At 35.2% G+C, this 23,951-nt stretch overlaps 1 protein-coding gene across 4 annotated transcripts in view; it reads right to left on the reverse strand.

Annotated features, from left to right (window-relative positions):
• Kiz (kizuna centrosomal protein) overlaps positions 1–23,951 on the reverse strand; it is a 123,044-nt gene that overhangs the window by 97,532 nt on the left and 1,561 nt on the right. For 3 of the 4 annotated variants that reach the window (XM_005334611.5, XM_040274459.2, XM_021732736.3), the window contains exons 2-4: positions 20,027–20,089; positions 17,103–17,265; positions 8,642–8,734 (exon numbers count right to left, since the gene is read on the reverse strand). In XM_005334611.5, the coding sequence (XP_005334668.2) occupies positions 8,642–8,734; positions 17,103–17,265; positions 20,027–20,089 (319 nt within the window). The remainder of the gene's footprint in view (positions 1–8,641; positions 8,735–17,102; positions 17,266–20,026; positions 20,090–23,951) is intronic. The other variant, XM_013362539.4, reaches the window with a different exon arrangement.

Raw genomic sequence — 23,951 nt, forward strand, 5'->3', positions numbered from 1 at the left:
CATTGTCTCTAAATAAAATATAAAACAGGGCTGGGGATGTGGCTCAGTGGTCGAATACCCCTGAATTCGTCCCTGGTACACACCCCCCAAAATGTTGGAAGTTGGGGAAAATAACAGCAAAGCAAACAAGGAGATATTAGCAAGTTTAGAATTGATATAATGATGTCTTATTATGAATGTTATTATTCAGTATTCCAAGTAGGTAGATCATCATCATTATTTCACCTTGAAACAATATATTTGCTATATATAGTTCATGTTTTACAAAATGCTAAGAAAATTTAAATTTTGTCTTAATATTTGTTTCTACAGGCATGAAATGGAGCTATTAGACAAAATTTTCAGTTTTTCACATAGTACAAGTTATCACTCTTAATTTCTGTGTAAGCAAGTCTTTAAGTCAAATTGGTAAATTTTTGTTTTTTCTTAATCCCTTAATAATAACTAACATGTCACAGTCTCAAAGGAAATATTTTACTTTACCATTGTTAAGGACTGAATTGTGACCTCCCTCTCCCATTCACATGCTGAAATTCTCCTCACCAATGTGACTATTTGGAGAAAGGTCCTAAGGATGTAATTCATGTTAAATGAGATAATAAAGGTGGGATTTTTAATCCAAAAGGATCAATGTCCTTATTTAAAAAGTCAGAGACACCATCAGACTGTGTTCTCTTTGTGTGTATGTGTGCACACAGAGAACAGACCATGTGTGAACAATAGAAGAAAACACTGTCTGTAAATCAAGGAGAGAGAATTCACCAGAAACCAACCCTACTAGCACCTTAATCTTGGACTTGTAGCCTCTAAAACTGTGAAAAATAAATTTCTGTTGTTTTGACTACACAGTTTGTGGTATTTTGTCATGGCAGCACTACAAACTATTTTATTAATATTAATAAGTTATAGAAATAAGGCTCAATGTAAAGGTATGTAAAGAACAAGTTCTAGGGGCTGGGGTTGTGGTTCGGCAGTGAAGTGCTGGGTTTGAGCCTCAGCATCACATAAAAAGTAAATAAATAAAATAAAGGTATTGTGTCCAACTACAGCTAAAAAAATAAAATTTTAAAAAAAGAACAAGTTCTATTATTTATCTCTCCACTCCTCTCCATGAGATAATTAAGCCAAAACACTTACTATATTATCCTTCATGTTTTTCTTCAAACTCACATAAACCTAATTCCCCAGATAAGGGTTTGGGCATTTGTGCAAAAGAGAGAGCATGCACAATCATTCATAGCCCTCTTCAATTTGCTTTTCTCTCTTAGCAATATACCCTGGACATCTGCCCTGCCTTGATCAAGAGGAATACACTTGGTTCTGTTTAATATGTGCAGAGTACCAGAACATGAGGATGTACCATCCTCTCCCTCAGCTCAGCCAATTCTATGTCTGGTCTTTCGGATTGTTTACATGTTTTTTTGTTTTGTTTCTGGGATATTGGGGATTGAACTCAGGTGCACTAGACCACTGAGCTACATCCCCAGCCCTTTTTATTTTTTATTTAGAGACAGGGTCTCGCCGAGTTGCTTAGGGTTGTTATTAAGTTGCTGAGGCTGGCTTTGAACTCTCAATCATCTTGCCTCAGCCTCCCGAGCCCCTGGGATTACAGGCGTGCACAGCTGTTTCCATTTTTCTGAGACAATGGATAATGCTACAACAGACAAAGGATATTTTGTCATTTTGAACTAAAGTTCTTATTCCTAAGGAATAGATGATCAAAAGCAAAACTACTAGGACAAAATATGTGTATATTAATTATGATGGTCATTGTCAGATTACTCCCCCAAAATTTCTAGGCAGTAACACTTATTTTTAGATTTCAGATATTTTAGAAAATATCTCTTTCTAAAAATATAGTGAAAAAATATAAGCAAATGATATTTGGAAAGTTTTCTGAAGAATAAGAAATAAATATTTGTTCTCCTGTGGAACTTCTCTAATCTTCTGCACTATCAAAAGAAACAGTATTTTCCACAAAATGCATTTTCCTCTTGCTAAATTGACTTACTTTTTTTTCACTTTCTCATTCACTTTCTCTCCTTTTCTGTCACTCCATATCATGTACTTATATCTGTGAATAATTTTCTCACTTGTGAGAGCCTCTTTCATTTAACAAACATGTCGCATGTATTTTAACACTAAGGAGAGCAAAAGAAGATAGTTACCTAGCCAAATGTTCCTTCAAAAGCTGTTTTTAAAATATCTGTTTCTCTTTCTTTTAGTATTTATTTTTTAGTTGGACACAATATCATCTTTATTCATTTATTTTTTTTTATTCATTTATTTTTTTATTTGGTGCTGGGGATTGAACCCGGGATCTTGAACGTGGTGGGTGAGCGCTCTGCCGCTGAGCCACAACCCAAGCCCTCTTTCATTTTTGACTATGACAGAAAACAAATTCTTTCAAGAAATGCCCTATTCCACTATTTTCCAAAGTAAATGACTTCATCCAGTAACTGAAAAGTAGGTCAATTTTTGGGGGGTGGGGGGGCAAGAAGTATTTATTTATTTATTTATTTACTTTTTGCAGTGCTGGGGCTTAAACCCAGGGCCATGCATATGCCAGGCAAGCACTCTGCCGCCACATGACATCCTCAGAGCCTACAAATTTTTAAGGCCACAGACCCCCCCCCAAAAAAAATGTTTCTAAAAGATAAAAAAAAATAGAAAACAAATTTAAATAAACAACAACAAAAGCTTCCAGACAAGTCTGCTAGAATGTGATTCCTAACTCTACCTCTTACTAATTGTGTGACTCAGAGACAAGTTGCTTAATTTATTTGAGTACCTATTTCCTAATCTATAAAATGAGTATTAAAATAGTATATATTTTGTAAGGTTGTTATAATGGATGTGTATATATATATATATATATATATATATATATATACATATATATATATACATATTTCCTAGAACAGTACATAAAACAAAAACTAATATAAATATTAGCTGTTAATTTGAGCCATACTCTCCATCAGCTACTTCAAAGGTATCCCCAAAAGGAATCAAAGAAAGAAGAGTCCAAACTTCATCTATCTTTCAGCTCCACATGAAATAAGGCACAAACCTCATTCAAAGAGAACAGTTCTCAGTTCTTCATCTTTTCATGTTAGTAGGCCATGCTGGTGCAGGCGGAAAGGGCCCAGGCCCTGCCCTGCAACAGCTCATAATCTAGAGAATTGTGAGAAGAGCACTTTCTACCCTCTCCTAGAAAAAAGGTCTGTGCATCTAGTTTTAAGGCATCTAGTTTTGAGGAACTATGTGTATAATTCGGTATCATTTTTCATTGTTTTATGAACCAAAACATATAAATAAAATGCTATTAATGTAGAAGACGTCCACTGAATACAAAAAGAAAACCTTTCTACTTGTTATGGCTCAAAGTCAAATACAGCCATAACTTTGAGGGTCGAAGGTTGTCATCCCCATGAAGGTAGTAGCTTAGAACTCCATTTGAGAGCTTTTGTATTATTTAAAATTGAGCAGTGATTCAAGGAGGCTGTTTCTGAGGGCAGCACTGTGAGTTGGTAGGGTAAGAAATTGGCCTTGCATAGATAACTCTAATAATTCAACTCTACTTCCTCCACTCACTGTTCTTTCCCACAGTAGGTATGAGAAAGACTGGCCCATATCCCTGGTCCCTCATCATCTTAATACATACACAGTGTCCTTCAAACACCTGTGTCTCTTGTCCTGAGTGCTTTTGTCAGCAGCCATGCAGCAGCTGGTAGTGCAGCCAGATACATCACTCAGTGGCTGAGTTAGAAGGGAAACACCTTTCTTGCCTTCTTCATGGATAGGATACTTCTGGAGCACATGCTATACAGTATTCCAGGGTTCCCTGTGGATCTGAGTGTCACAGGCTCACAATGGTGATCTACTCAATTACACACTCCCAATGGCTTCTTTCTCTTCCCTGTGTCAACATTACTCCCTCCTCCATTGTATGTACTTCCTGGGACTACCTACTAAATAAACTGTTTGCACTCAAATTCTTATCTTGGGATATACTTCCAGGGAATTCTAACCTCAGTCATTTGCTTTTCAATGGGGATATTGCAGGATAGTTTTAGGACACTTTATATAAAGATGTCTGTTCCTTTACCCATAGGCAACGGGCTTTGCCCTACAGTGGCTGCTCTGGTCTTATAAATACTGCTCAGATTCTGAAAGAAGCAGTCTTGACCTATTAGGAATGAAAGAATGCTTCTTGCCATCTAATACTGGGGTGTCACTTTCTGTCTGATGCCTCTCCTACAGTAGGGCTATTCCTGGTTGCAGTTCAGTCACCTCTGCTGACAAGTTAAAATTCATGGTTAAAGCTACTGCATGGCTCATCCCTGCACAGAAGGCATACATCTGTTTTTGATGACTATTCAGGATTTCTCTCTTCAAGTTCTTCTTCAGTTGAGCTGAAAGTATTTCTTCTGATTGGACAAGGTTGGATGCTCCTTTCTGGGCAGTTTAGAAATGGGCACTCTGCTTGCCATGGTTGACCTGATTCAATTAGAATCTTACAGCACCAAGGGAGACTATTTCATTTCCTCCTGTGGTTAGGTTAAATAGTAGTACCTAGAGCTGGGGCTGTAGCTCAGTGGCAGAGTGTTTGCCTAGCACGTGTGAGGCACTGGGTTTGATCCTCAGCACCACATAAAAATAAAAATAAAATAAAGGCATTTTGTCCTCTACAACTACAATTAAAAAAAAAATGTAGTCCCTAAAGTTGTTTTTATCACAACGGGAATTTCTCCTGACTTTGAAAAGCACTGCCTTCATACTACCTTGAAGACATTGTGGCAAGGTGACTAATAGCACAAGTGTTCTGGATTTGAATTTTGGCTCTGTTTAGTTATGTAGCCTTGGGCAAGTTAACTAACCTTTCTGAGCCTTATAAAATAGGAATAATAATAGCATCTATTTTCAGGATTATTGAAAGGGTTAGAATTGGGCTGGGTTTGTGGCTTAGTGGTAGAGCACTTGTCTCACACACGAGGCACTAGGTTCAATCCTCAGCATCAGACAAAAATAAATAAATAAAATAAAGATGTGAAAGGGTTAGAATTGATGCACATAAAATGTGAATGTAGCACTTAACACACAGAAAAAGTCACTACCTATTGTAGAAGTAACAACCTTCACAGCCATTCTCCCCATGATCCTTGCAGGTAGGGTTACAACAATGGAGGGGACACTCCCCAAGCAGACTTTAGTCCTGTGATGAGATTCCCTGATCTTGCAGTGTTCTCCAGCCCTGGCAGAGTATTATCAGTTCATTTCTGTTTCTAATAGAATATATGTCACAGGACAATAGAAAATTTATACTCTCACTCAAAAATGCCATGACTACATACGTTTTGATGTTTTTATATATATATTCTCTAATCACAGCTCATACCAAAACACTCAGCAATCAGAAGAACATGTCAAAGAACATGCCTACGGATAAACAGAATTAGAGCTTACCCCAAAATAAAAAAATAACAATATGTAATAGAGAGGAGGATTATTAAATTATAGTAAAATTTATGAGAATTCAAATAAGGCCTTGACTTTGTCTTTTCACTATCTACTTTTTTAAGTTTCTAACTAAATTAAGAGTGGACAAAGAGGAATGAAGGGAAGGGAGAGGGGATGGGAATAGGAAAAAGACAGTGGGATGAATTGGACATAACTTTCCTATGTTCATATAGGAATACATGACCAGTGTAACTTCACATCATGTACAACCACAAAAATGGGAAGTTATACTGCATGTATGTATGATATGTCAAAATACATTCTACTGTCATGTAGAACTAAAAAAAAGCAAATAAACATTTTTTATAAAAGAATGCAAATAAACTTGGGGGATGATAACCAGTTATTCATCCCTTTAAGAGAATATGTGACTCTAAAGAGCAGCCACTGGATGCATGCAAACAATGGATGTCTTACAACAAAACTGAGCCAGAGTTTTACATTTAAAAAATTGACAACCACTACTTGATGATTTTCTTCTTGGCATGCAAGTCATTGCTTTTTGCTAAATTTTTAAAACTATCTTTTTATGATTCAGAATCATCACTAATTTGATACAGCCTCCCCTCTTATTAGTGCTTTCCCCTGCAACAACCACCCCAAATCCAGGCCCTTGGTTAATTCCTCATGTTCACACTGTCCCTGATTTCCTCAGCTCTACACACTCATTCCCCAGGTTCATACTGCTTTGTACTGCTAGCCTCATCTTCCTGCAGCTTTAGTCCTATAATAGAACCACTGTACTCACAAGTCTTTCCATCATCTGCCCCAATACACACTCTTACAATGATAATTCTAGGAGTAAATCTCAATTCCTGAGCCTGGGGCATTAGTTCCAGGTACCAAGTCTCAAGATTTATCTGTCCATTTCTACAAGCTCTTTAGATTTCAGGTAGACTGGACAACTACCCTCTGGTCTTTCCTATTTCTACTTCTTTATTTAAAACATCTCCTACTCCTAGAGTATCTACACACCTCCACTGATCGTTATTCTACTCATCCTTCAATGCTTGCTCAAGCACCAACCCCTCCACTCACTGCAAAAGAAGCAGTCCCACTTTTCTTCATGTTGCTCATGCCTGTTCCCTGTAATTGTCACTTATCATACACTATCCTGTGCCTTAGAAAGAGTACTGCTTTGTGAGAAAACACCTTGAGAGCAAGAGTTGTGACATTTATAGAGGGACCTACTGTGGCTTCTCAAACAGAACAGTTGCTCAACAACTATATACTAAATTCAGTCAGTGAGACTGTATGTGCACTAGGTAAGTCCTTGGAGACCAGAGACACTAGGCTCAGAGGCTAATTCATAAGACTACTAAAAGAAAAAGAACTTGGATTTCCAATAAAAATACAACATTACTCATATTATAAAGAATCTGGGAATTAGTGTATAATAAGAATTAACAAAGTCATGACTTTTTTTGCAATGTATTTACCTTTTAATTGACTGAACATCAATAGAAAATTGAAAAAGGCAAGATATAAGTTTCTCAAAATGTTACCTAATTGATTCTTACAGTCAAATAGTCAAAGATTTAATAATCAAAGATGACAATTTTCAATCAAAAGGGAAAAACTTCATTCTAGTTATTAAACATTTTACAGTGTTGTCAGCACTGTGTCTCTTGTTTCTGTTTAAATATAACTTAAAAGAAGACTCCATAACTTTGTGCAAGGTAGTGCAAATAGAAAAAAAAGTAGCGCAAATAGAAAAAAAGTCTCCCACATTACTTAAGTACCATTGACACTGCCATACTAAGAATGTGTCTATCAGAAATGGCATAGAAAGAACATGCTAAGTTGTAGATTAAAAACATGTCAATTATTTCATGACTGAATGTCAAACAGGAAAACTGGCTGAATGGTTTAGAAGTCTATCACATCATACCACATTTGGCCTACATCTAATGGCATATAAATCATTTATCATTAAAGGCCTTTTTATATAGGTCAAGGTTGTTGGAGCTTGGTGTTTTGTATCTTACAGTTTAAAGAATGCTCTAAATTCTAGGTTTTTTAACTTTTTAATCTATGGGGAAGAAAAACTAAAACTTCCTATAAACTCAGATTAATGCCTGCTAATGCACGGAAGAAAGAAAAACTAAAACCTTCCTCCTACTATAAAAACAAAATAGTGTGGCCTCTGTTTCTTTTCTGATAAGAGTCTTAAATACCAAACAGTTAACTGCATAATAACATTTACTGGCAGCCAGGCAGCCTGCTTAGCAGATATATAAAGCAGGTAAAAGGAGAAAAAGTTAATTTCTTGGCTGAATGATTCCATCGGTAGCTATAGGGCAAACCTGAAAGTCTTTTAGTAAAGTAGCAGTTGATTCTTCTATCAATCTGTAGCACACATACTCTTCCAAGGAAAGCATTAAATATGAAAATCATATCCCGTTATCATCTGTTTCCAGCTTTCAGCCCAGTAAGCTTTTCTTAATGAATGCTGCAGCCTAAGGAACAAGCACGCTGTTGGCTTTTCTGAATAATGGAGTGATGCTACCATTTTTGCTTATTACAATATCGACTGGCTGAGGGGGTTTCACATATAGTCACAAGTGACTACTCTTGCCAGCATGCTCCAAGTTATTACAAGATGTTTTTAGACATTTCATCTAAAAGAGCTTTACTGCTTTTAGTGAAGAAAACATCTATGGTCTTGAACAGAATCATTTATATGGAGATAGGCAGGAGGATTAGAAGCCTGCATTATGGCAGATACATAGCAGAATTTATTTAAGTATTCCTTGCTGGTCTTTTTGTCTATTGCTTAGATATGCAATCTCTTCTTTCCACTTTCTCTGTGAGAAGGTTAAAATGTACAAAATTATATATAAAGGAAAGAATCAAAATACCACATTTTCATTGAAAACATTTCTCAAACTAAGAAAAAGTAGTTACAAAGCATTATTTAGAAAAACACAATTTTACCTACTAACCCTGAGGTTTTCTTGGAAATCTAAATCTTAACCCCAAAGTGATTGCTTTCAGCCAATTTAATTAAAGTTAGACATTAAAGCAAGAGGAAATAGGTAAAAATCTTTAAATAATCACTTAAAGTTTAACCAAAAAGATGTTTGTTAATAGAAATTTTATCATTTTAATTTGTTACCTTCTGTCTGTCTTCATTTTTCAGTTCACCCTTTATTCCCAGTCTATCTTTTGAGAGTAGCTGCATCTTCTTAAGTTGAGACTCATATTCAATCTAAATATAAACAAATTTGATTTTGTGCTGGATATTATTAACTAGAACTTATTCATATCTTGCAGTCTTAATAACATAAAAGGAATAGTAAATTAGAAAGTAAAAGCTGATGTTATCAAGAAATTCAACTTATCTTAGAAAAATAGACAATTTCAAAAGTAACATATACCAAAAAGTTGAATTCAATAAAACTTTACATATATTTTGAAATAAAACAAGGATTGATGGAGTTTCACTTATTAAAATCCATTTAGGGAATAAAACTTTGATATATTTAACAGCTTGATACTTTCATTATATTATCATGTAAATCTAGTTACTTGGTTATGAAAGTAAAACATTTGACATCAAAGATTTTCTTTGAAAAGTTATATCTTAAAGGGGAAAAAAATCAGTCCAACTGATTTTTATCTACATGACATCTACATTATATCATGGTCCTAACAGTCACAGCCATTATGTATATTATTTGCTAGACATCAACTTAAAGTAGAATTATACTGCAGTCAATCATCAGTACCTTAAAAATCAAGTTTGCTCTGGTACTAATAACCACATTAAGAATGTCTGCATCATTACCACACTGTAATAGATTGAAATGATTAAATCATTAAATGACTTTTCTTAAATGCAAGGCATAGAAAAAGCACCTTGATTCAGTACACTAGTAATTAAAGCCTTAAAAAAGTCACTGCTTGTGCTCCATCACAGATAAGTATCAGAACAGTTTCTAAATAAAACAGCTGCTCACTGCAATAAAAACATACATAAAAATAAAGTTAAAAAAGAAACACACCTATGAGATAATCAAATTAGAAAGCTATTTCATCAGTTCTCAGTCTGAATGGTAAACAGGCCTAAGCTTTGTTTTGACAAACAAAAAATGCATAGGCAATAATGGCCAAAACTGATTTCTTTCCCTCAAAATATTTTAAAAGGTATTATATGCTGCCCCCTTTTTAATAATAGGCATTTTTTCTGTAGCAAAATGTTATTAACATGATGAAGGGCAGTAATAATCTAAATAGATAAAATAGATACCTAAAGTTTTATAAAGCCAGTACAAGTGACAATAAAATAAACCAATAAAAGATAAACAAATAAGGCAATTATGAAAATACAATTTACATTTCTGTGTTTTACAGCTGCTCCTTTAAATTTATAGATGTTTAGTTTTTAACTTTAAGTGCCTTAAACAGGCATACTTTACAGATTCCAAAGGAAAGTATCTTTAAAAAGGGAGGTTAACTAGATTACGATATAAACATCTAATTAGAGATTTTTTTAAAATTATTTTTTCTTGTGGCTACAAACATTTCCTTTTGCTCTTTGAGATCAGTGGGCTTTGTACCTGATATTTTCATTATGGGATCATTTAAGTAATACCTTCCAAAGATAGAGCATTTTCTTATAGAAACATGAGTTTTATTCAATTCATTTTGTTGAAGCAAAATAAAAGTGATAACTATATAAAGGCTTCATAAAAAATAGTTAAAAAAAAATACAGGGTATGGTGGCACGTGCCTGAAATCCCAGCTACCCTAGAAGCTGAGGCAGGATGACCACAAGTTCAAGGCCAGCCTGGGCAACTTAGTGAGATCATCTCAAAATAAAAAATAATAAGAGCTGGGGATGTAGCTCAGTGGGAGAGCATTCCTAGGTTCAACTCCCAGTACCAAGGAAAATAAAAAGAGTAAGAAAAGTATCTTAAAGAGTCCAATTTAGATTTTTCTTAATATATCTGAAAATTTTACTAAACTATAGGTTACTCTTTCTAAAGTACTAACGCACAGAAAAACTGTACAAAGTATTTTGAAACCAGAGTTGTACTACTGGCAAATTGATAAAACAATAACTCTGCAACCACTAAGAGGACAGACACATCACTACCTAAAAGTACTTTCTCCTCTTTCGCCTTTTATTTATTTTTTGCCTTTTGTTTTTATACATTTATTTTTACTTGGTTATTAACAATAAAATCCACCTTCTGAAAAGCTGGAGAGGAGGGGTTTTCAACTAGGCTCTGCTGGACCATAAGATTCCCTAGTCCCACTTCATTCTAATTGCATTATAAACAAAGGATTCTACTACTTTAAAGATTTTTTTTAAGTTTGGAAAATACTAGGTAGATTAATCTTTCTAAGACTTTCCCAGTTACAAACATCTCATGTGACATCAGAGTACATATAACCTTATTTGCACCTCTATCTCTAACCGTCAGTCTTTCAACATTCCATTCCTAATTTCTTCTCCAATCAGGCCCTCTGTGTTTCTTCTATTTTCACAATACATCAGGGGTTAGAATGTATTCCTGTCCCCTTCCTGCCACATGACCTAAACTTTTCATGGTCAAATTTGTTGCTTCATGAGCTAAACAACCCATGCCCTAGTAGCACTGTCTGATTCCTGTAAGGATAATCCTCTCATCTTTGCCCTCAACCTGGGAAATGAAAGCTATTTTAATAAACCTAAGAGCATTGAATTAGCCCACCTGGTAACTCATTCTTCTTATTACTGTACTGCTTCATGATATTGGCTTGATGCTGCCCACCTAAACATTAAAAGGATCTTCCCATTTAGTACCTCACTGCACAATTTATTTTAGCTTAATTACAAAAATCTGTTAACAATAAGCTGTGAACATGGGAAGAGGAGATGAAGGTTCTTGCAGATGTTTCAAATCACTGGGATATATATGTCTCTGTGACCATCCCATTTTCCTTTTTGCTTCCTTCATCTTTCTATATTCTTACTTTCCCTCCTCCATTTTCTTTTGTCACACTGTTGTTTGCCTGATGATTCCACCACTAGCTTCCTTGTTTCACTTGGTCCTTGGGATTGCACAGTAATTCTCAATTATAGAAAAGTGAGTAGTTGAATTGAATAGATATTTAAGATCAGCTGGACCTACCTCCTCATATTACAGTTGAAAAAATGGGTTTTATTAAGTAAGTTGATTTGATTCTTGGGTGAATACAAAATATGAGACTATAATTCACAGGTTTTTTTTCTTCTCTGCTTCCTTCTAGATGGTGAACTTTTACCAAAATATTTGGGGGAACATTTATTTATTCAGTTAATAACTATTAACAGGCAAGACATACTAGTTGATAAAAGAATAGGATTTGCTACAGATCTTGTCCTTCAGGAGTCTGAATGTTGTGACCTGCCCACAATGTCTGCCATAATGTTTAGTAGAAATCTGAATGAGCACTCAAGAGAACTGTTCTCAAATTTTATCCCCTTTCAGCACAGATAACCTAATGACAGAATTTTCAAGGAGAATCACATCTTTTAATAGTGACATATTTTCATGATGTCTCTGCTATTAAGCCCAAATGCTTCCTGGGAAGGTATAACATTTGGTATAATCAATTCCACATTAATTCTTTCATAGCTATTCATGGTCCATAAGAGAAAGAGACAAAAAATATGGTGGAATTAATTTTCAGTCAAGGGGGGAATCTCAATGCTTACTGAGTGCTTACTGCATGCCATATTCTGGGTCAGACATTTGAGAGCATTGAAATAACAAGACAAGGATCTTGATGCAAAATGGGAAAACAGACATGTAAACAATTATAATACCATGAAGGAAGTGCTTACTAATTATGACACAGACTTAAGGCAGATCAGGGCATAAAGACCTTCTAGTTGAAAAACAGTTATAAGATAATGTGAAAATTTCAAAGAAATCTAAATTGTTCAGCAGGTTTAAAGTACTGAGGATGCATGTGAGTAAGTATGAGTGTGTACATATGTGCATGTTAGAGAGTGTGAGAGAAAGCAAGTACACATGTGTACAGGAGATAAAAGATGTATAGAAACAGTGGGAAGATATGGAGGTGAACAAGCTAGAGGACCTTGGGGAGAAAGAGGTGGGGTATTGAGCATAGGGAGAGGCAAGGAGACAGAAATAGGGAAGAGATGAAAGAGAGAGACAGAAATGGGAATAAGGAGATGGGGACATGTCAGGGAGAAAGGAGGCAGAAAATTGTACACATCTGTATACTTGTGTAAGAGAGAGAAACAAGGAGAGGCAGAAGGAGAGCATGCGCACATGTGTGTTTATATGCAAGACTGAGGATAGATGGGCTGTATGCAGGCAGAGATCAGCATCTAGGGTTTGTCCTAAAAATACTGAAACAGCATTTCAGGCAGGGGAGAAACATAACAAGATGATAACTCTCACCCAGTAAGGGGACCCTTCTTGAATGCCCTGATGTGTCAGCTCCATGCACGTCACTGCTGTTGTGAGGGAAGTTATGCAGATGTTTGCAATGCTCTACACCTGTCCCTGGGACCTTTCTGGGTGCTCCCAAGTTCCAGTATTTGGGTCTCTGTGCCTCCTCAGAACCTGGGGAGGTTGCTCTGCTCACAGGGGCATATGGTTGGCTCTCTACTCCCTGTACCTCCACCTATCAATTCTCAATCCATGCTGCTCAGGAGCCACTGTATACATATTCCAAATGCTTCCAACCACTTGCCAATTTCCCTGTATGCTTAAGCTTTTGTGCCTACTGTGAAAGTTGGCTCAATAACATACCCTGTCACCTCCCCTGCCTCACTTCTCTCATTGCCTACTGATGTTTCTTAATCTTACAAATAAACCACTTATAGTCATCATCTCTGGGTTTGCTTAGGGAGAATCCAATCTGAGACAAGGACAAAGGGCACCTGGGAAAAACTGCTCTAAGTTAGGACCAACTGGGGTCCCCTCTATATAAGCATTCTGGGGAGCAGAATGAGGAAGTGAAAGACATAATCTTCCAGCACTATTAATACTAAAATTTACATTTTCTCTTTTTTTTCTGGGAGGCGGGGTGCATTTACCAGGGATTGAACATGACAACTGAGCCACATCCCCAGCCTTATTTTGTATTTTATTTAGAGACAGGGTCTCACTGAGTTGCTTAGCACCTCGCTTTTGCTGAGGCTGGTTTTGAACTTGCAATCCTCCTGCCTCAGTCTCCCAAGTTGCTTGGATAACAGGTGTGTGCCACTGTGCCTGGCAAAATTTACATTCTTGCATTGAGTTTATTCATCCTCTTCATCCGTCTGACAAGTGGCAACACAGCCACAAAATATTCTCAAAACAATTTTAAAAGATCAATATCTTTAGCAAGCCCTAAAAATTATTATAGGCCCCCAGAAAACATTATGATTCATAAAATCAACTGAAACTCTTTTTCAGCTTTTATCCCATTTTAAAATATTTTAACATTACATAGGTACTAAGGAGGGCCCATCCCATTTCTATAAAGAAGGAGAAATCTTAGTAAAATTCGAGCAAAATACCCACCTCTCCCACACTGTTTTACTTTGTTTCACTTTCTGAAATTCTACCAATTTGGAATTCATTTGCATTAAGTGTACACTTCTCAGGGGGAAATATCCCTGGCACTTTGGGGTGTGTGGGCAAAGCACTATGGACACTATTCTCCTACGATTTATCTGAGGTTGGCCTACAAAGAAGGTAAAGATCTGATACCTGAATGCAGAAGCATTAACAAGAGATGAGTGGTTCCATCATATCTAAGGTCACTACCAGACACTGGCATAGAAAAAAGAAGCAGAAAGAAATGAGAAGACACAAAGGACCAACATCCCCTACTTGAACCTATGCTTAGTGGCCAGTCTACTGAACTACTGGTATCACTGGCTGAGTTGCTGTCACCACTGTCTAGTTTTGTGGACACACAATAAGCACTTGACTTTAGACTCAGGATGATGGTTACAGAACAGTTTTTCATAGAACTCTTGTCTTTCACAACTGTAGCTACATGATCTGTTCTTTTAAGCCATTAGCAGAATTATTTTAATTATTAATTTGAATAAATATAATTTAATTATTATTTTATGAAAGTAAGAGGACATTTGCTATTATGTCCTTTATTCAGTTGGGAAGGTAAAAATTCCCTGTTTTGTCTACCACTTTTTTCTGGTAGACACTTTTCTCACTTTTCTCTGTGAAATCTCCAAAAAGTGGTTTTTGGAATTTAAGCATTCTACTTGAATACTAGTAAGAGACAAAACTGAAGTGCTGTAGCTAAAACTTGCTATGGATTGAGCACAGTTAACCCCCAGAGCTTGGTTGCTAAACACCCTTCCTTGCTTAGAGCAACCATAGCTCTCTAGGTAAAAGGCAATATCTATTTCTAAGACAGGGAAAACATTAGGCAACCTGAAATATCTTGTTATGTTTAAAGCAAAGAAGGCTTGGAATTTAAGGGGTTTTGTCAAAAGGACACAGGAGTCAATCTAAAGAGATTCCCATTGACTGGAAGTGTAACTCAGTGGTAGAACGTGAGGTTGGCATACACAAAATGCTGGTTCCATAACCAGCACCCTAAAAACAGACTCCCACTAGCCAAGTTTGGGACAACAGGAGCAACAAAAAATAATTATAGTAATTGATAATATACTGATTAAGGAATTCATAAGTCCACTGTGATATTTTAAAAAAAAAAAGAATGAGAATACGTAGAGGGAGGGAAGAAAATGTTCTTTGTTATAGAAAAGTAAGCCACCAGAAGATAAAAACAGAAAAATCATCATTTCACAATCTCCACTGTAATAATTGATTCAGGCAAGATTTATTAACAGATCCCAAAATCACTAGATAAAATTCTAGTGATGAACACGATAGTCCAGTGATGCCAAAACATTACTCCACAGATAATTTACTACTTACAAAGCTGAACAATAGAGATCACATTTAGAGATCTCTATCTTACTCAGAAGATCAAAGTCAGCATCACTAAGGTGGGACTATCTTATATCATGGGCTTCCTTATGGGATGTTGTGGTAAGTATAATATTGCCTGTAACTACTTAAATTAATTAAAATTAACAGAATTAAAAATACAGTCCTCAGTGTCATGATCCACATTTTAATGGCTCAGAAGCCACATATGGCTAGTAGCCATCGAATTAGCATTAGCATAGATATAGAACATTTCTATCTGCAGAAATTTTAGTTGGGTAGTGCTGGTGTCAAACACATTTCCATTTTACAGTAAAAATGGGGAAATTCACAATGGTCAGTAGCTGACCTACTTTCAAAATACCCAATGTCATGGAAAAAGAAAAAATGTTAAGTGGCAGGCCATAGGAGATGAAATCCGATTTAAAAAATTTAAAAAAATAACAACACAATACAACAAATAACAGTGGGCTTATAGTCTGGAAATATAAGGTACTTTTGGGGAGAACTGGGGAAATTTTAATATGAACTATATATATTAAATCATATTATGGAATTCGTATTAATTTTCTTATATAACAATGCATTATGATTATGTACAAGCCCACCCTTATTTTCAGGAGATCCACACTCTAGTGCTCAGGAGAAAAGTGTCATGATATATGCAACAGACTTGCAATGGCTCAAAGAAAAAAAAAAATACAAATGGCATGCAAAAAGCAATATAGCCAATATTTAAGTTGTTGCATCTAAGTAGATAATACATAAATGCTCATTAAAAGAACTTTTATGATTTTTCTGTATATTTGAAATTTCTGCAATAAAATTAAGCTAGTGAAAATCTGCTAGAGCAAAAAGAAAGGGAAATACATAAGCCAATTTTTCCTGTAACTAGTGTTTATTTGGTTAATTTGGGTATCATGCCTAATCAGGGAAAATAGTAAGGAAGAATGCCTCTTTCCTGGCTTGCCACACTTAGCATAATTTGTGGAGTAGCAGGAAGCCAAATACTGGAGAAGAATAAGGAGCCCGAATCAGAGATGGTCTCAGAAACCAGTTGCTCTAGGTCACATAGCCAAGGAGCATGAAAGAATCCTCAGGGCTTCCCAAGTGCACATTTGACCTGAAAGAGCTCAGACCACATAAAAATGATTTTTTTCTAAGAAGGAAGAAATTTCTAAAGGAAACCCTAATGCTGCTCACATTCAATGATTGCTTCAATAAATACCACGTTAGACCCTATACCTTGTACTGACTAGAGACCTTGCCTATGTTGTAAATATTCCATTAATTCTTCAACTATAGTAGGAATATTAGAAAACATAACTTAAAGGTTTAAGATCAATATTGGTCATGTGGTAATTTACAGAAAAAAGCTGATACTTAGTCTTCAACACAAACAGCTGAACATTAGTGACTGCCACTAATCTGAAAAAGATTTAGCTGAGTGCAGTGATGTAAGCCTGTATTCCCTATGGCTTAGAGCAACGTAGTAAGTTAGTAAAACCCTGTCTTAAAAAAACAAAATAAAATAAAATAATAAAAGGGTTGGGGACATGGCACAGGATACTACACTATACTACAAAAGATTAGGGTTAAGTGCCCCTGGGTTCAATCTCCAGTACAAAAAAAAAAAAAAGATTTTACAAAACAAGACATCACCTTCAGTTCGTGAAGCTTCTCTATATTTGTGGTAAAGTGTCCAACATGAGCTTTAGCACACTCAAATCGTTTTAAATATTCTTGGTTTCGAGTACGAGCCTTCTTTTCAGATTCACATATTTCCTTCAGGTATTTCTTTAGTTTTACATATTTCAGCTTAACTCTGAAAAAAGATGTTTTTAACAACAGAGTTAGACTTTGACTCAACCTAAGAAGAAGAGTATTCTTTAATAAAACTGTTGATGAGAAAATCAAATCTAAGATATTTTACCCAAACAATAAAATCCAAAGGACAGAATGTATATATTTTTTAGAGAAAATTAATATGATGCCACTAAGATACTGTGTTGGTTACATCATGGCAAAAACTCTCCTGAGAAATGTATATAAGAACACATGATAATAGTGTTTATTATAAAAATTTATATGGATTTATTTCTCAAAATTAAATGTGATTTCAACAGTGGTATCTACATGACCATTTTAAGATACACAACCTACAGATATCTTTATAAAACAATGTTAAAACTATTTGCTCACATGGAAACAGAATCAAATGATAAACCATAATCCAAAAAAATGCAGAAATTTTTAAATACCAGAAAAGCTTCATTTAGATTACATAAAAACATTTTTAGACATTACAACAATATTATTAAAGTATTCTCTAATAATATATGGACTATGTGGAAAAAAAAAACCCCACAGCTTACTCTCCATGGTACTGACACTGCTAATTCTGATTCTTAATGCTTCACAAATATTTAAATTATAAAAGAGCACCGGTTGTGCAGCATTTATGTTGTTGCCTCAAAAAACTATTCAATACTTTTTCATCAAGCAAAAATAGTTTAAAAAGTCACAAACATATTCATTCTCAAAACACCAATTTGCAAAGATGGGGGAAAGGTTTCCAAAATTAATTAATCATAGACCTTAAACCTTTAACCCTAAACCAACAATTTTCAAGAAATTATTGTGCTAATAATGCTGTGCTCTGGCTATGGTTGGCTGTCTCCATTTTTCTTACTGAATAAAAAGTTTATTTTTATTGCTGCTATATTTTTGACAGTAATAGAGGCAGAACCTAACATACTGTCTTTCATACTCAAGCATATTAGTAAGCTGGTGGTGGTATCCTGGTGGTGTCTACCTGGTGGTGTCTACCTGGTGGTGTCTACCTGGAGTAAGTACAATAGTAACCATGCCTTCTGCCACCCAATACTCTTCAAAACTGATTAAATAAGTAACTCATCCATCCATCCATGTAATCATTCATAGATGCAGCTACAGTCAATAAGAAAAAACAGTGTGATAAATGCTACGAGGCAAACTAAAGAAATTTTGCTAGACCAAGCAATCTGACCTAGTTGAAAGGGCAGGGAGGCCTTCCCAGTGTAAATAAGTTTTCAGCTAAGACCTGAAAGATGAATAAAAGTAAACCCAAACTGAGGAAAAGCAAGAATGAAGAGATGTAGAGGAAAACATTCCAAGCAGAGGCAACAGCATGTTGAAAAGCACAAAAGCAATAAATAGGAAAAATAATGAGGATATTAACAAAAATACAATAAAAATAAAATTATTAACTCTACCTCTGGGTCAGTGTTTTAAGGCTCTTTACATATTAACTCATTGAGTGCTCATAAGTATCACTATTCCCATTTGACAGATGTAGTCACAGAATATTGAAATAATCTCTCAAGGTCACTTGACTAAGAAGTGGAGAGTCTCAAACTTAACTAAAGCACTTGCCAATAGAGCCTGCTGCTTACACTATACTACAAAAAATCGTATAGTGCTTAAGATATTGAAGTTTCAGTTAGTGCAGAATTTTGGGGAAGGGGGAAAAGAGATGATGAAAATGAAATATGGAGGGACAACAGAGAATCCCTCAGCTGCAGCAACCTAATAGCATTAGCCTCAGCTATCCACATACTTCTCTCACACTCACTTTCCTATACTACCATACCAAGAAGCTGCCCAAGAACAGACTGTATTCTGTCTTCTGTCTGCCCCTGTAATCATCAGTGAGAAAAATGGCACTGCACAGATCTCTTCAGACTTGGGTCCACTCTTGATGCCATGACATTCTCAATGCTATTTCTTCCAGAGACAAGACAAGCCTATGGTCTCTTTTCCAGAGAGAATGGTCATCTCTTCCAGTCAAGGATGTCTACCTTGACTGGAAACCTTAGAAATACTAAATTTTAAAACCAAAGAATAATTTTGAAGATAAGAAAATAAATGGACTTAATGGTGATTTGGTTTTAAAGAATTCTTAGACCCCTTTTTTAGATGAGATCTTTTCATTTTTCACTCTTAGTGTGGCATGGATAAATCACAAGTTTAATGCTATTATAGTCAGAAACTCTTCATATGAATTATATAGGAGATAACGCTATCCATTTGGCTTAAGGATGAAGTTTAATAAAATTAAACATTAAAAATCTATTCTTAACATATATTATATGTATATGCATATATATATACACACATACATATATATTTCCCACTGCTTATAATACTTTTAATAGTAATTCTCATATATCCATAAACAAACGAGATACTAGGTAATCCTGCCTATTGCAGTTTTCTTCAAAATTTGGCTATTATAGTTATATGCCTTAACCATTATAGGAGCTCAATATGTTTAAACTGTGATCAAAAAGATAAGACTATATACTGTATATCACATTAAAATACTTATGCAAAACAGTCTTGAAATAACACAAATACCAAATGATTAAAATAATTTTTGATAGTGATTATATTAAATTGCAGTATTCACTTCAAATCATTACAAATACAGAATTTATGACATATTAGGGTTTAAATTTTGATTTAAAATTTAAACATATTTACATATGATGTCATGGCATCATATGTAAATTGGCTCAAAAAATATCAGCACTATTATCTCTTACCTGCATATATCAGACTGATTATATTCACAAAGTTTCTTTTCCAGGTCCAACCTCTTCTTTTCACTATTATACAAAAAGAAAACATTGCATAAATCATTACATTGATAAGTAATAAACTGATAAATTTAGACCATGATCTTCTTCAAAATCATATCACTTTGAGAGACTACTTCTCTTGGTATTTCTAAGAAGAAAATGCCAAATGTGTTTGAAATACAAAGACACAAAAATATTTACCACTCACCAGGGAAGTCTAAAAAACAAAAGACACAAATATGAAGCAAAAAGATTTTCGAAATCAGGGGGAAAGTATATCCTGAAAAAAGGCTGGGAAGCAAGTTCATTAATTTGGCAAGCATTTCTTGAATGCCTGTGCTAAGTCAGGTACTATTTTAAGTCTGAAGATTAACATGGCTAGCCAAAGACCCTGTCCCAAGGCAGGTGACATATCAGGGGAAGGATAAATTACAAAGAAGATAAATCGGTAAAATATGGCCAGTTTTCTCTGAGTCAGCAGCATTTGAACATAGGCCTGGACAACGATTCTTCTCCAAATCCACTTTGGACTGAAGATTGGCAGCTTCCTCTGCTCCCAATCAGCAAAGCTGGGGCATAGCCAAATGGCTGAGTTCAGAAGAGGATTCTGAAAAGCAAATCTGGCTTCACATTTGATGAAGAGCAAGCTGCTTAACATTTATCACTTCAAATTTCAGGAAATGTCTTTTTATAACTTTGTAATGTCACCATTACTTGTCAGCTATTTTTTGGGGGGCGGGTACTGGGGATTGAACTCAGGGGCATTCAACCATTGAGCATCCCCAGCCCTATTTTGCATTTTATTTAGAGACAGAGTCTTACAGATGTTGCTTAGCGCCTTGCTTTTGCTGAAGCTGGCTTTGAACTTGCAATCCTCCTGCCTCAGCCTCCTGAGCTGCTGGGATTACAGGCATGCACCACCATGCCCAGCTTGTCAGCTCCTATTAATAGACTTAATCTGTGATGGTCAGGTAAGTGCTGGCAGTGAACTAGAGGAGGAAGCCTGGGGAAGAAGCTAGAGAAACTGGGTAGCAAAGGTGGCAATAGTAGCCAAAACCATGAGGCTGGTGGGTTTTGGCAGGTTCAACCTTAACTAAAGGCTATTAAGACAAATTCAACATTAGAAATTTTTATTAATCACTTTTCTCCCTTCAAAGAGTTCATAAAATCAGTTGAGTACTTTGATCATGAGGAATGAACTGTCATGTATAACTAAAAGGAACAACTGTAAAAAGAATGAATCATTGGGTAGTATGGGCAATTTGTCATTAAATTAGTAGGCCAGAAAGACTTCTAAGTGCATCTATGACCCCGTGCCACCAATGCAATGCTTTATTTCTGTGGTACTCTTGACAAAAATGAATGACTGTGGTATGCTCACGAGGCATCAGATGGATCCAGCTTGAGAGTCACTTTCTAGAGCAAATATTGAACTCTTTGAAATTATCAAAAACATGAAAAAGGGAAAAACTGAGGAATCATTTCAGATTGGAAACGGCTAAAGAGACATGGTAAACAAAATGTAATCCAGTAGTCCTAACATACATTGTTAGGACTACTGGTAAAATTCTGCTGGTAATCTATAGACTGGTAGATCAAGGATGAATCCTGACTGGGAAGGTTGTATGGTGATTATATACGAAAGTGTCATTGTTTTATGGAAATACACACTAGAGATTTTAGGAGTAATGGGGCATCCTATCTGTCAAATGGTTTTTAAAAGACTAATGATTTTAGATAGGCAGATAGAGAAAATGAAAATGTAATAAAACAGTAGTTGAAGAATCTGGGTAAGGGGAATATTAGAAGTCTTTGTCCCACATTTCCAACTTTTCTGTAATCTTGAATTTACTTTAAAGTAATTTAAAAGATTAATCATGGTATCTAGTGAAAAAAGATCACAATTTTTGGAAATCCATCACCTCCCAAGCAGCAAGTTCTTTTTAATAATGAAAGCAAAACTTCTTTTTTCCTGTCCTTTATTCAAGTAGATACAGATACCTACTGGTCACACTCTCTATCAGAACATTTCACATACTAAAAAAACAAAATCAAACACCTCTTGGTCCTCTACTTTAGGCAAAAATGCTGCTAATCTTATCACTGGCCTATTTTCTAAACCCCTCATCCATGCTGCAGCACCTCTGAATGCTAAGTCATTCGCATCTGTTTTAGATATAAGACTTAAAGTAGATTGTTATCCCAGTAAAAAGGCAGGGAAAAGCCTATTGTTGGATTACCTTATAATTCCTACATATTAAGTTTCTACTACAGAATTCTGTCCTGGGATACTTAAATAGTCCTCATTTTTAGTCCATTATACCCCTTCCTCATTTGGATCTTGTGAAGTTTTACACAGCTGGATAGTCCTTATATGTGTGAGTTTCATCCTTTTGCTTCAACAGCACAACTCTCCATTGTCTTCAACTTTATTCAACTAATATCTGTGTCAATTTCTAGACTATTATGATATGTCACCTTGAATCAATATTGGCAGAGAAAAAACTGGAACTAATTAATGGGCCTTTTAAAAAGATGTTTTTATATACAATAATTCTAAGAGTCTTATGTTTCTACCATGTTTATGGGCAGGGCAGTATACATACTATAACAAGTTACTCCATTAGACTCTTCTAGATTCAATTATTGACTTTTACCACAATGAAAAGAAAATAGTGTATAAACACAGGAAAACATTCAGATAATAAAATTCCATCTATGGGAGAATACAGATAAGATGAGTTGGGCTTGAAACATGGCAGTTACAAGGGAAAAGCATGATTATTAGATCAGGTAACATTTCAATGACCTCCTCTAAAGGGGCTGAGAAAGAATAAAAGGTGGGTTTTTTTTGTTGTTGTTGTTCATTTGTTTTTTGTCTTATTTTTTAATCTTCCACTCTCAAGAAGTTTCTAAATTTAAGCATCTGACTACTTCCCAGCTTACAACCTTTGAAATTACTAGAATTTTAAGAGTCAATGAACCCTGTAGTCAATGGGATTGATTTTTAGGAAAAAGTACACCCAAACATTCAAATAGGACATGGACAATGATATTCTTTATTATTGTTTTGCAAAATTAGAGCTTACAATTAAAAAAAAAAAACTTTCAAACCCATTATAGTAGAAAAAAAAATGTGGCTCTAATAGTCAAGTCTCCTTATTTCTAGAAAAGAATCAAGGTTCAGAAAGGCCAAATGACCTGCTCAAGATCTCAAAACTGGTCATGGATTAGAACTCAGATTTCCACATTTTTACCTTAGCTTTCTATGTATTTAAAGTTATTTGCTTCTATTTTGTGTGTACTGTGCATTAATTAGAATTAGTAATGGATTCTTCAAATGAAAAATGAATACACACAGCAATAGATATATACTAAATTAGGAGTAAAACATGAATCCAAAAACAGAAGTGTGAATAGGCCATAAAATTTGACTTGAATTTCTCAATTTCAACAGCCTCACCTTGCTTAATAATTAAAGGAATAAGTGTTAAACATAAAGTGGGCAATCATTTCACAGTTATTGTACCATAAAGACTATAAACAGCCATGTATTCCTAGTATAGGAATCAAAAATAACTCACAGTTAACTTAGTTCAGAAAGAAAACCATTTAAATCAGTAACATTTTAAGATCAAATCTTTGGCTAAGACACAAATAGCTAAAAATCTGGGATAGCTAAGCCACCCTTCAAATAGAATAGACACAAAGTCAAAAAAACACTTTACATGTACTGAAACACGTTAACTTGTTTTTTAATTATCAGGTATATGCAGACACTTAAGATCATCTTGGAAATATCATAGGATCCATTCTACCTGGTTGGCTGGAAAATGGTCATTATTTAGTAACAATATGTGGCTGCTCAGTTCTATTTAAGATATTCATA

Source organism: Ictidomys tridecemlineatus, chromosome 5, assembly GCF_052094955.1.
Source record: "Ictidomys tridecemlineatus isolate mIctTri1 chromosome 5, mIctTri1.hap1, whole genome shotgun sequence".
In the NCBI taxonomy this organism is placed as follows: Eukaryota; Metazoa; Chordata; class Mammalia; order Rodentia; family Sciuridae; genus Ictidomys; species Ictidomys tridecemlineatus.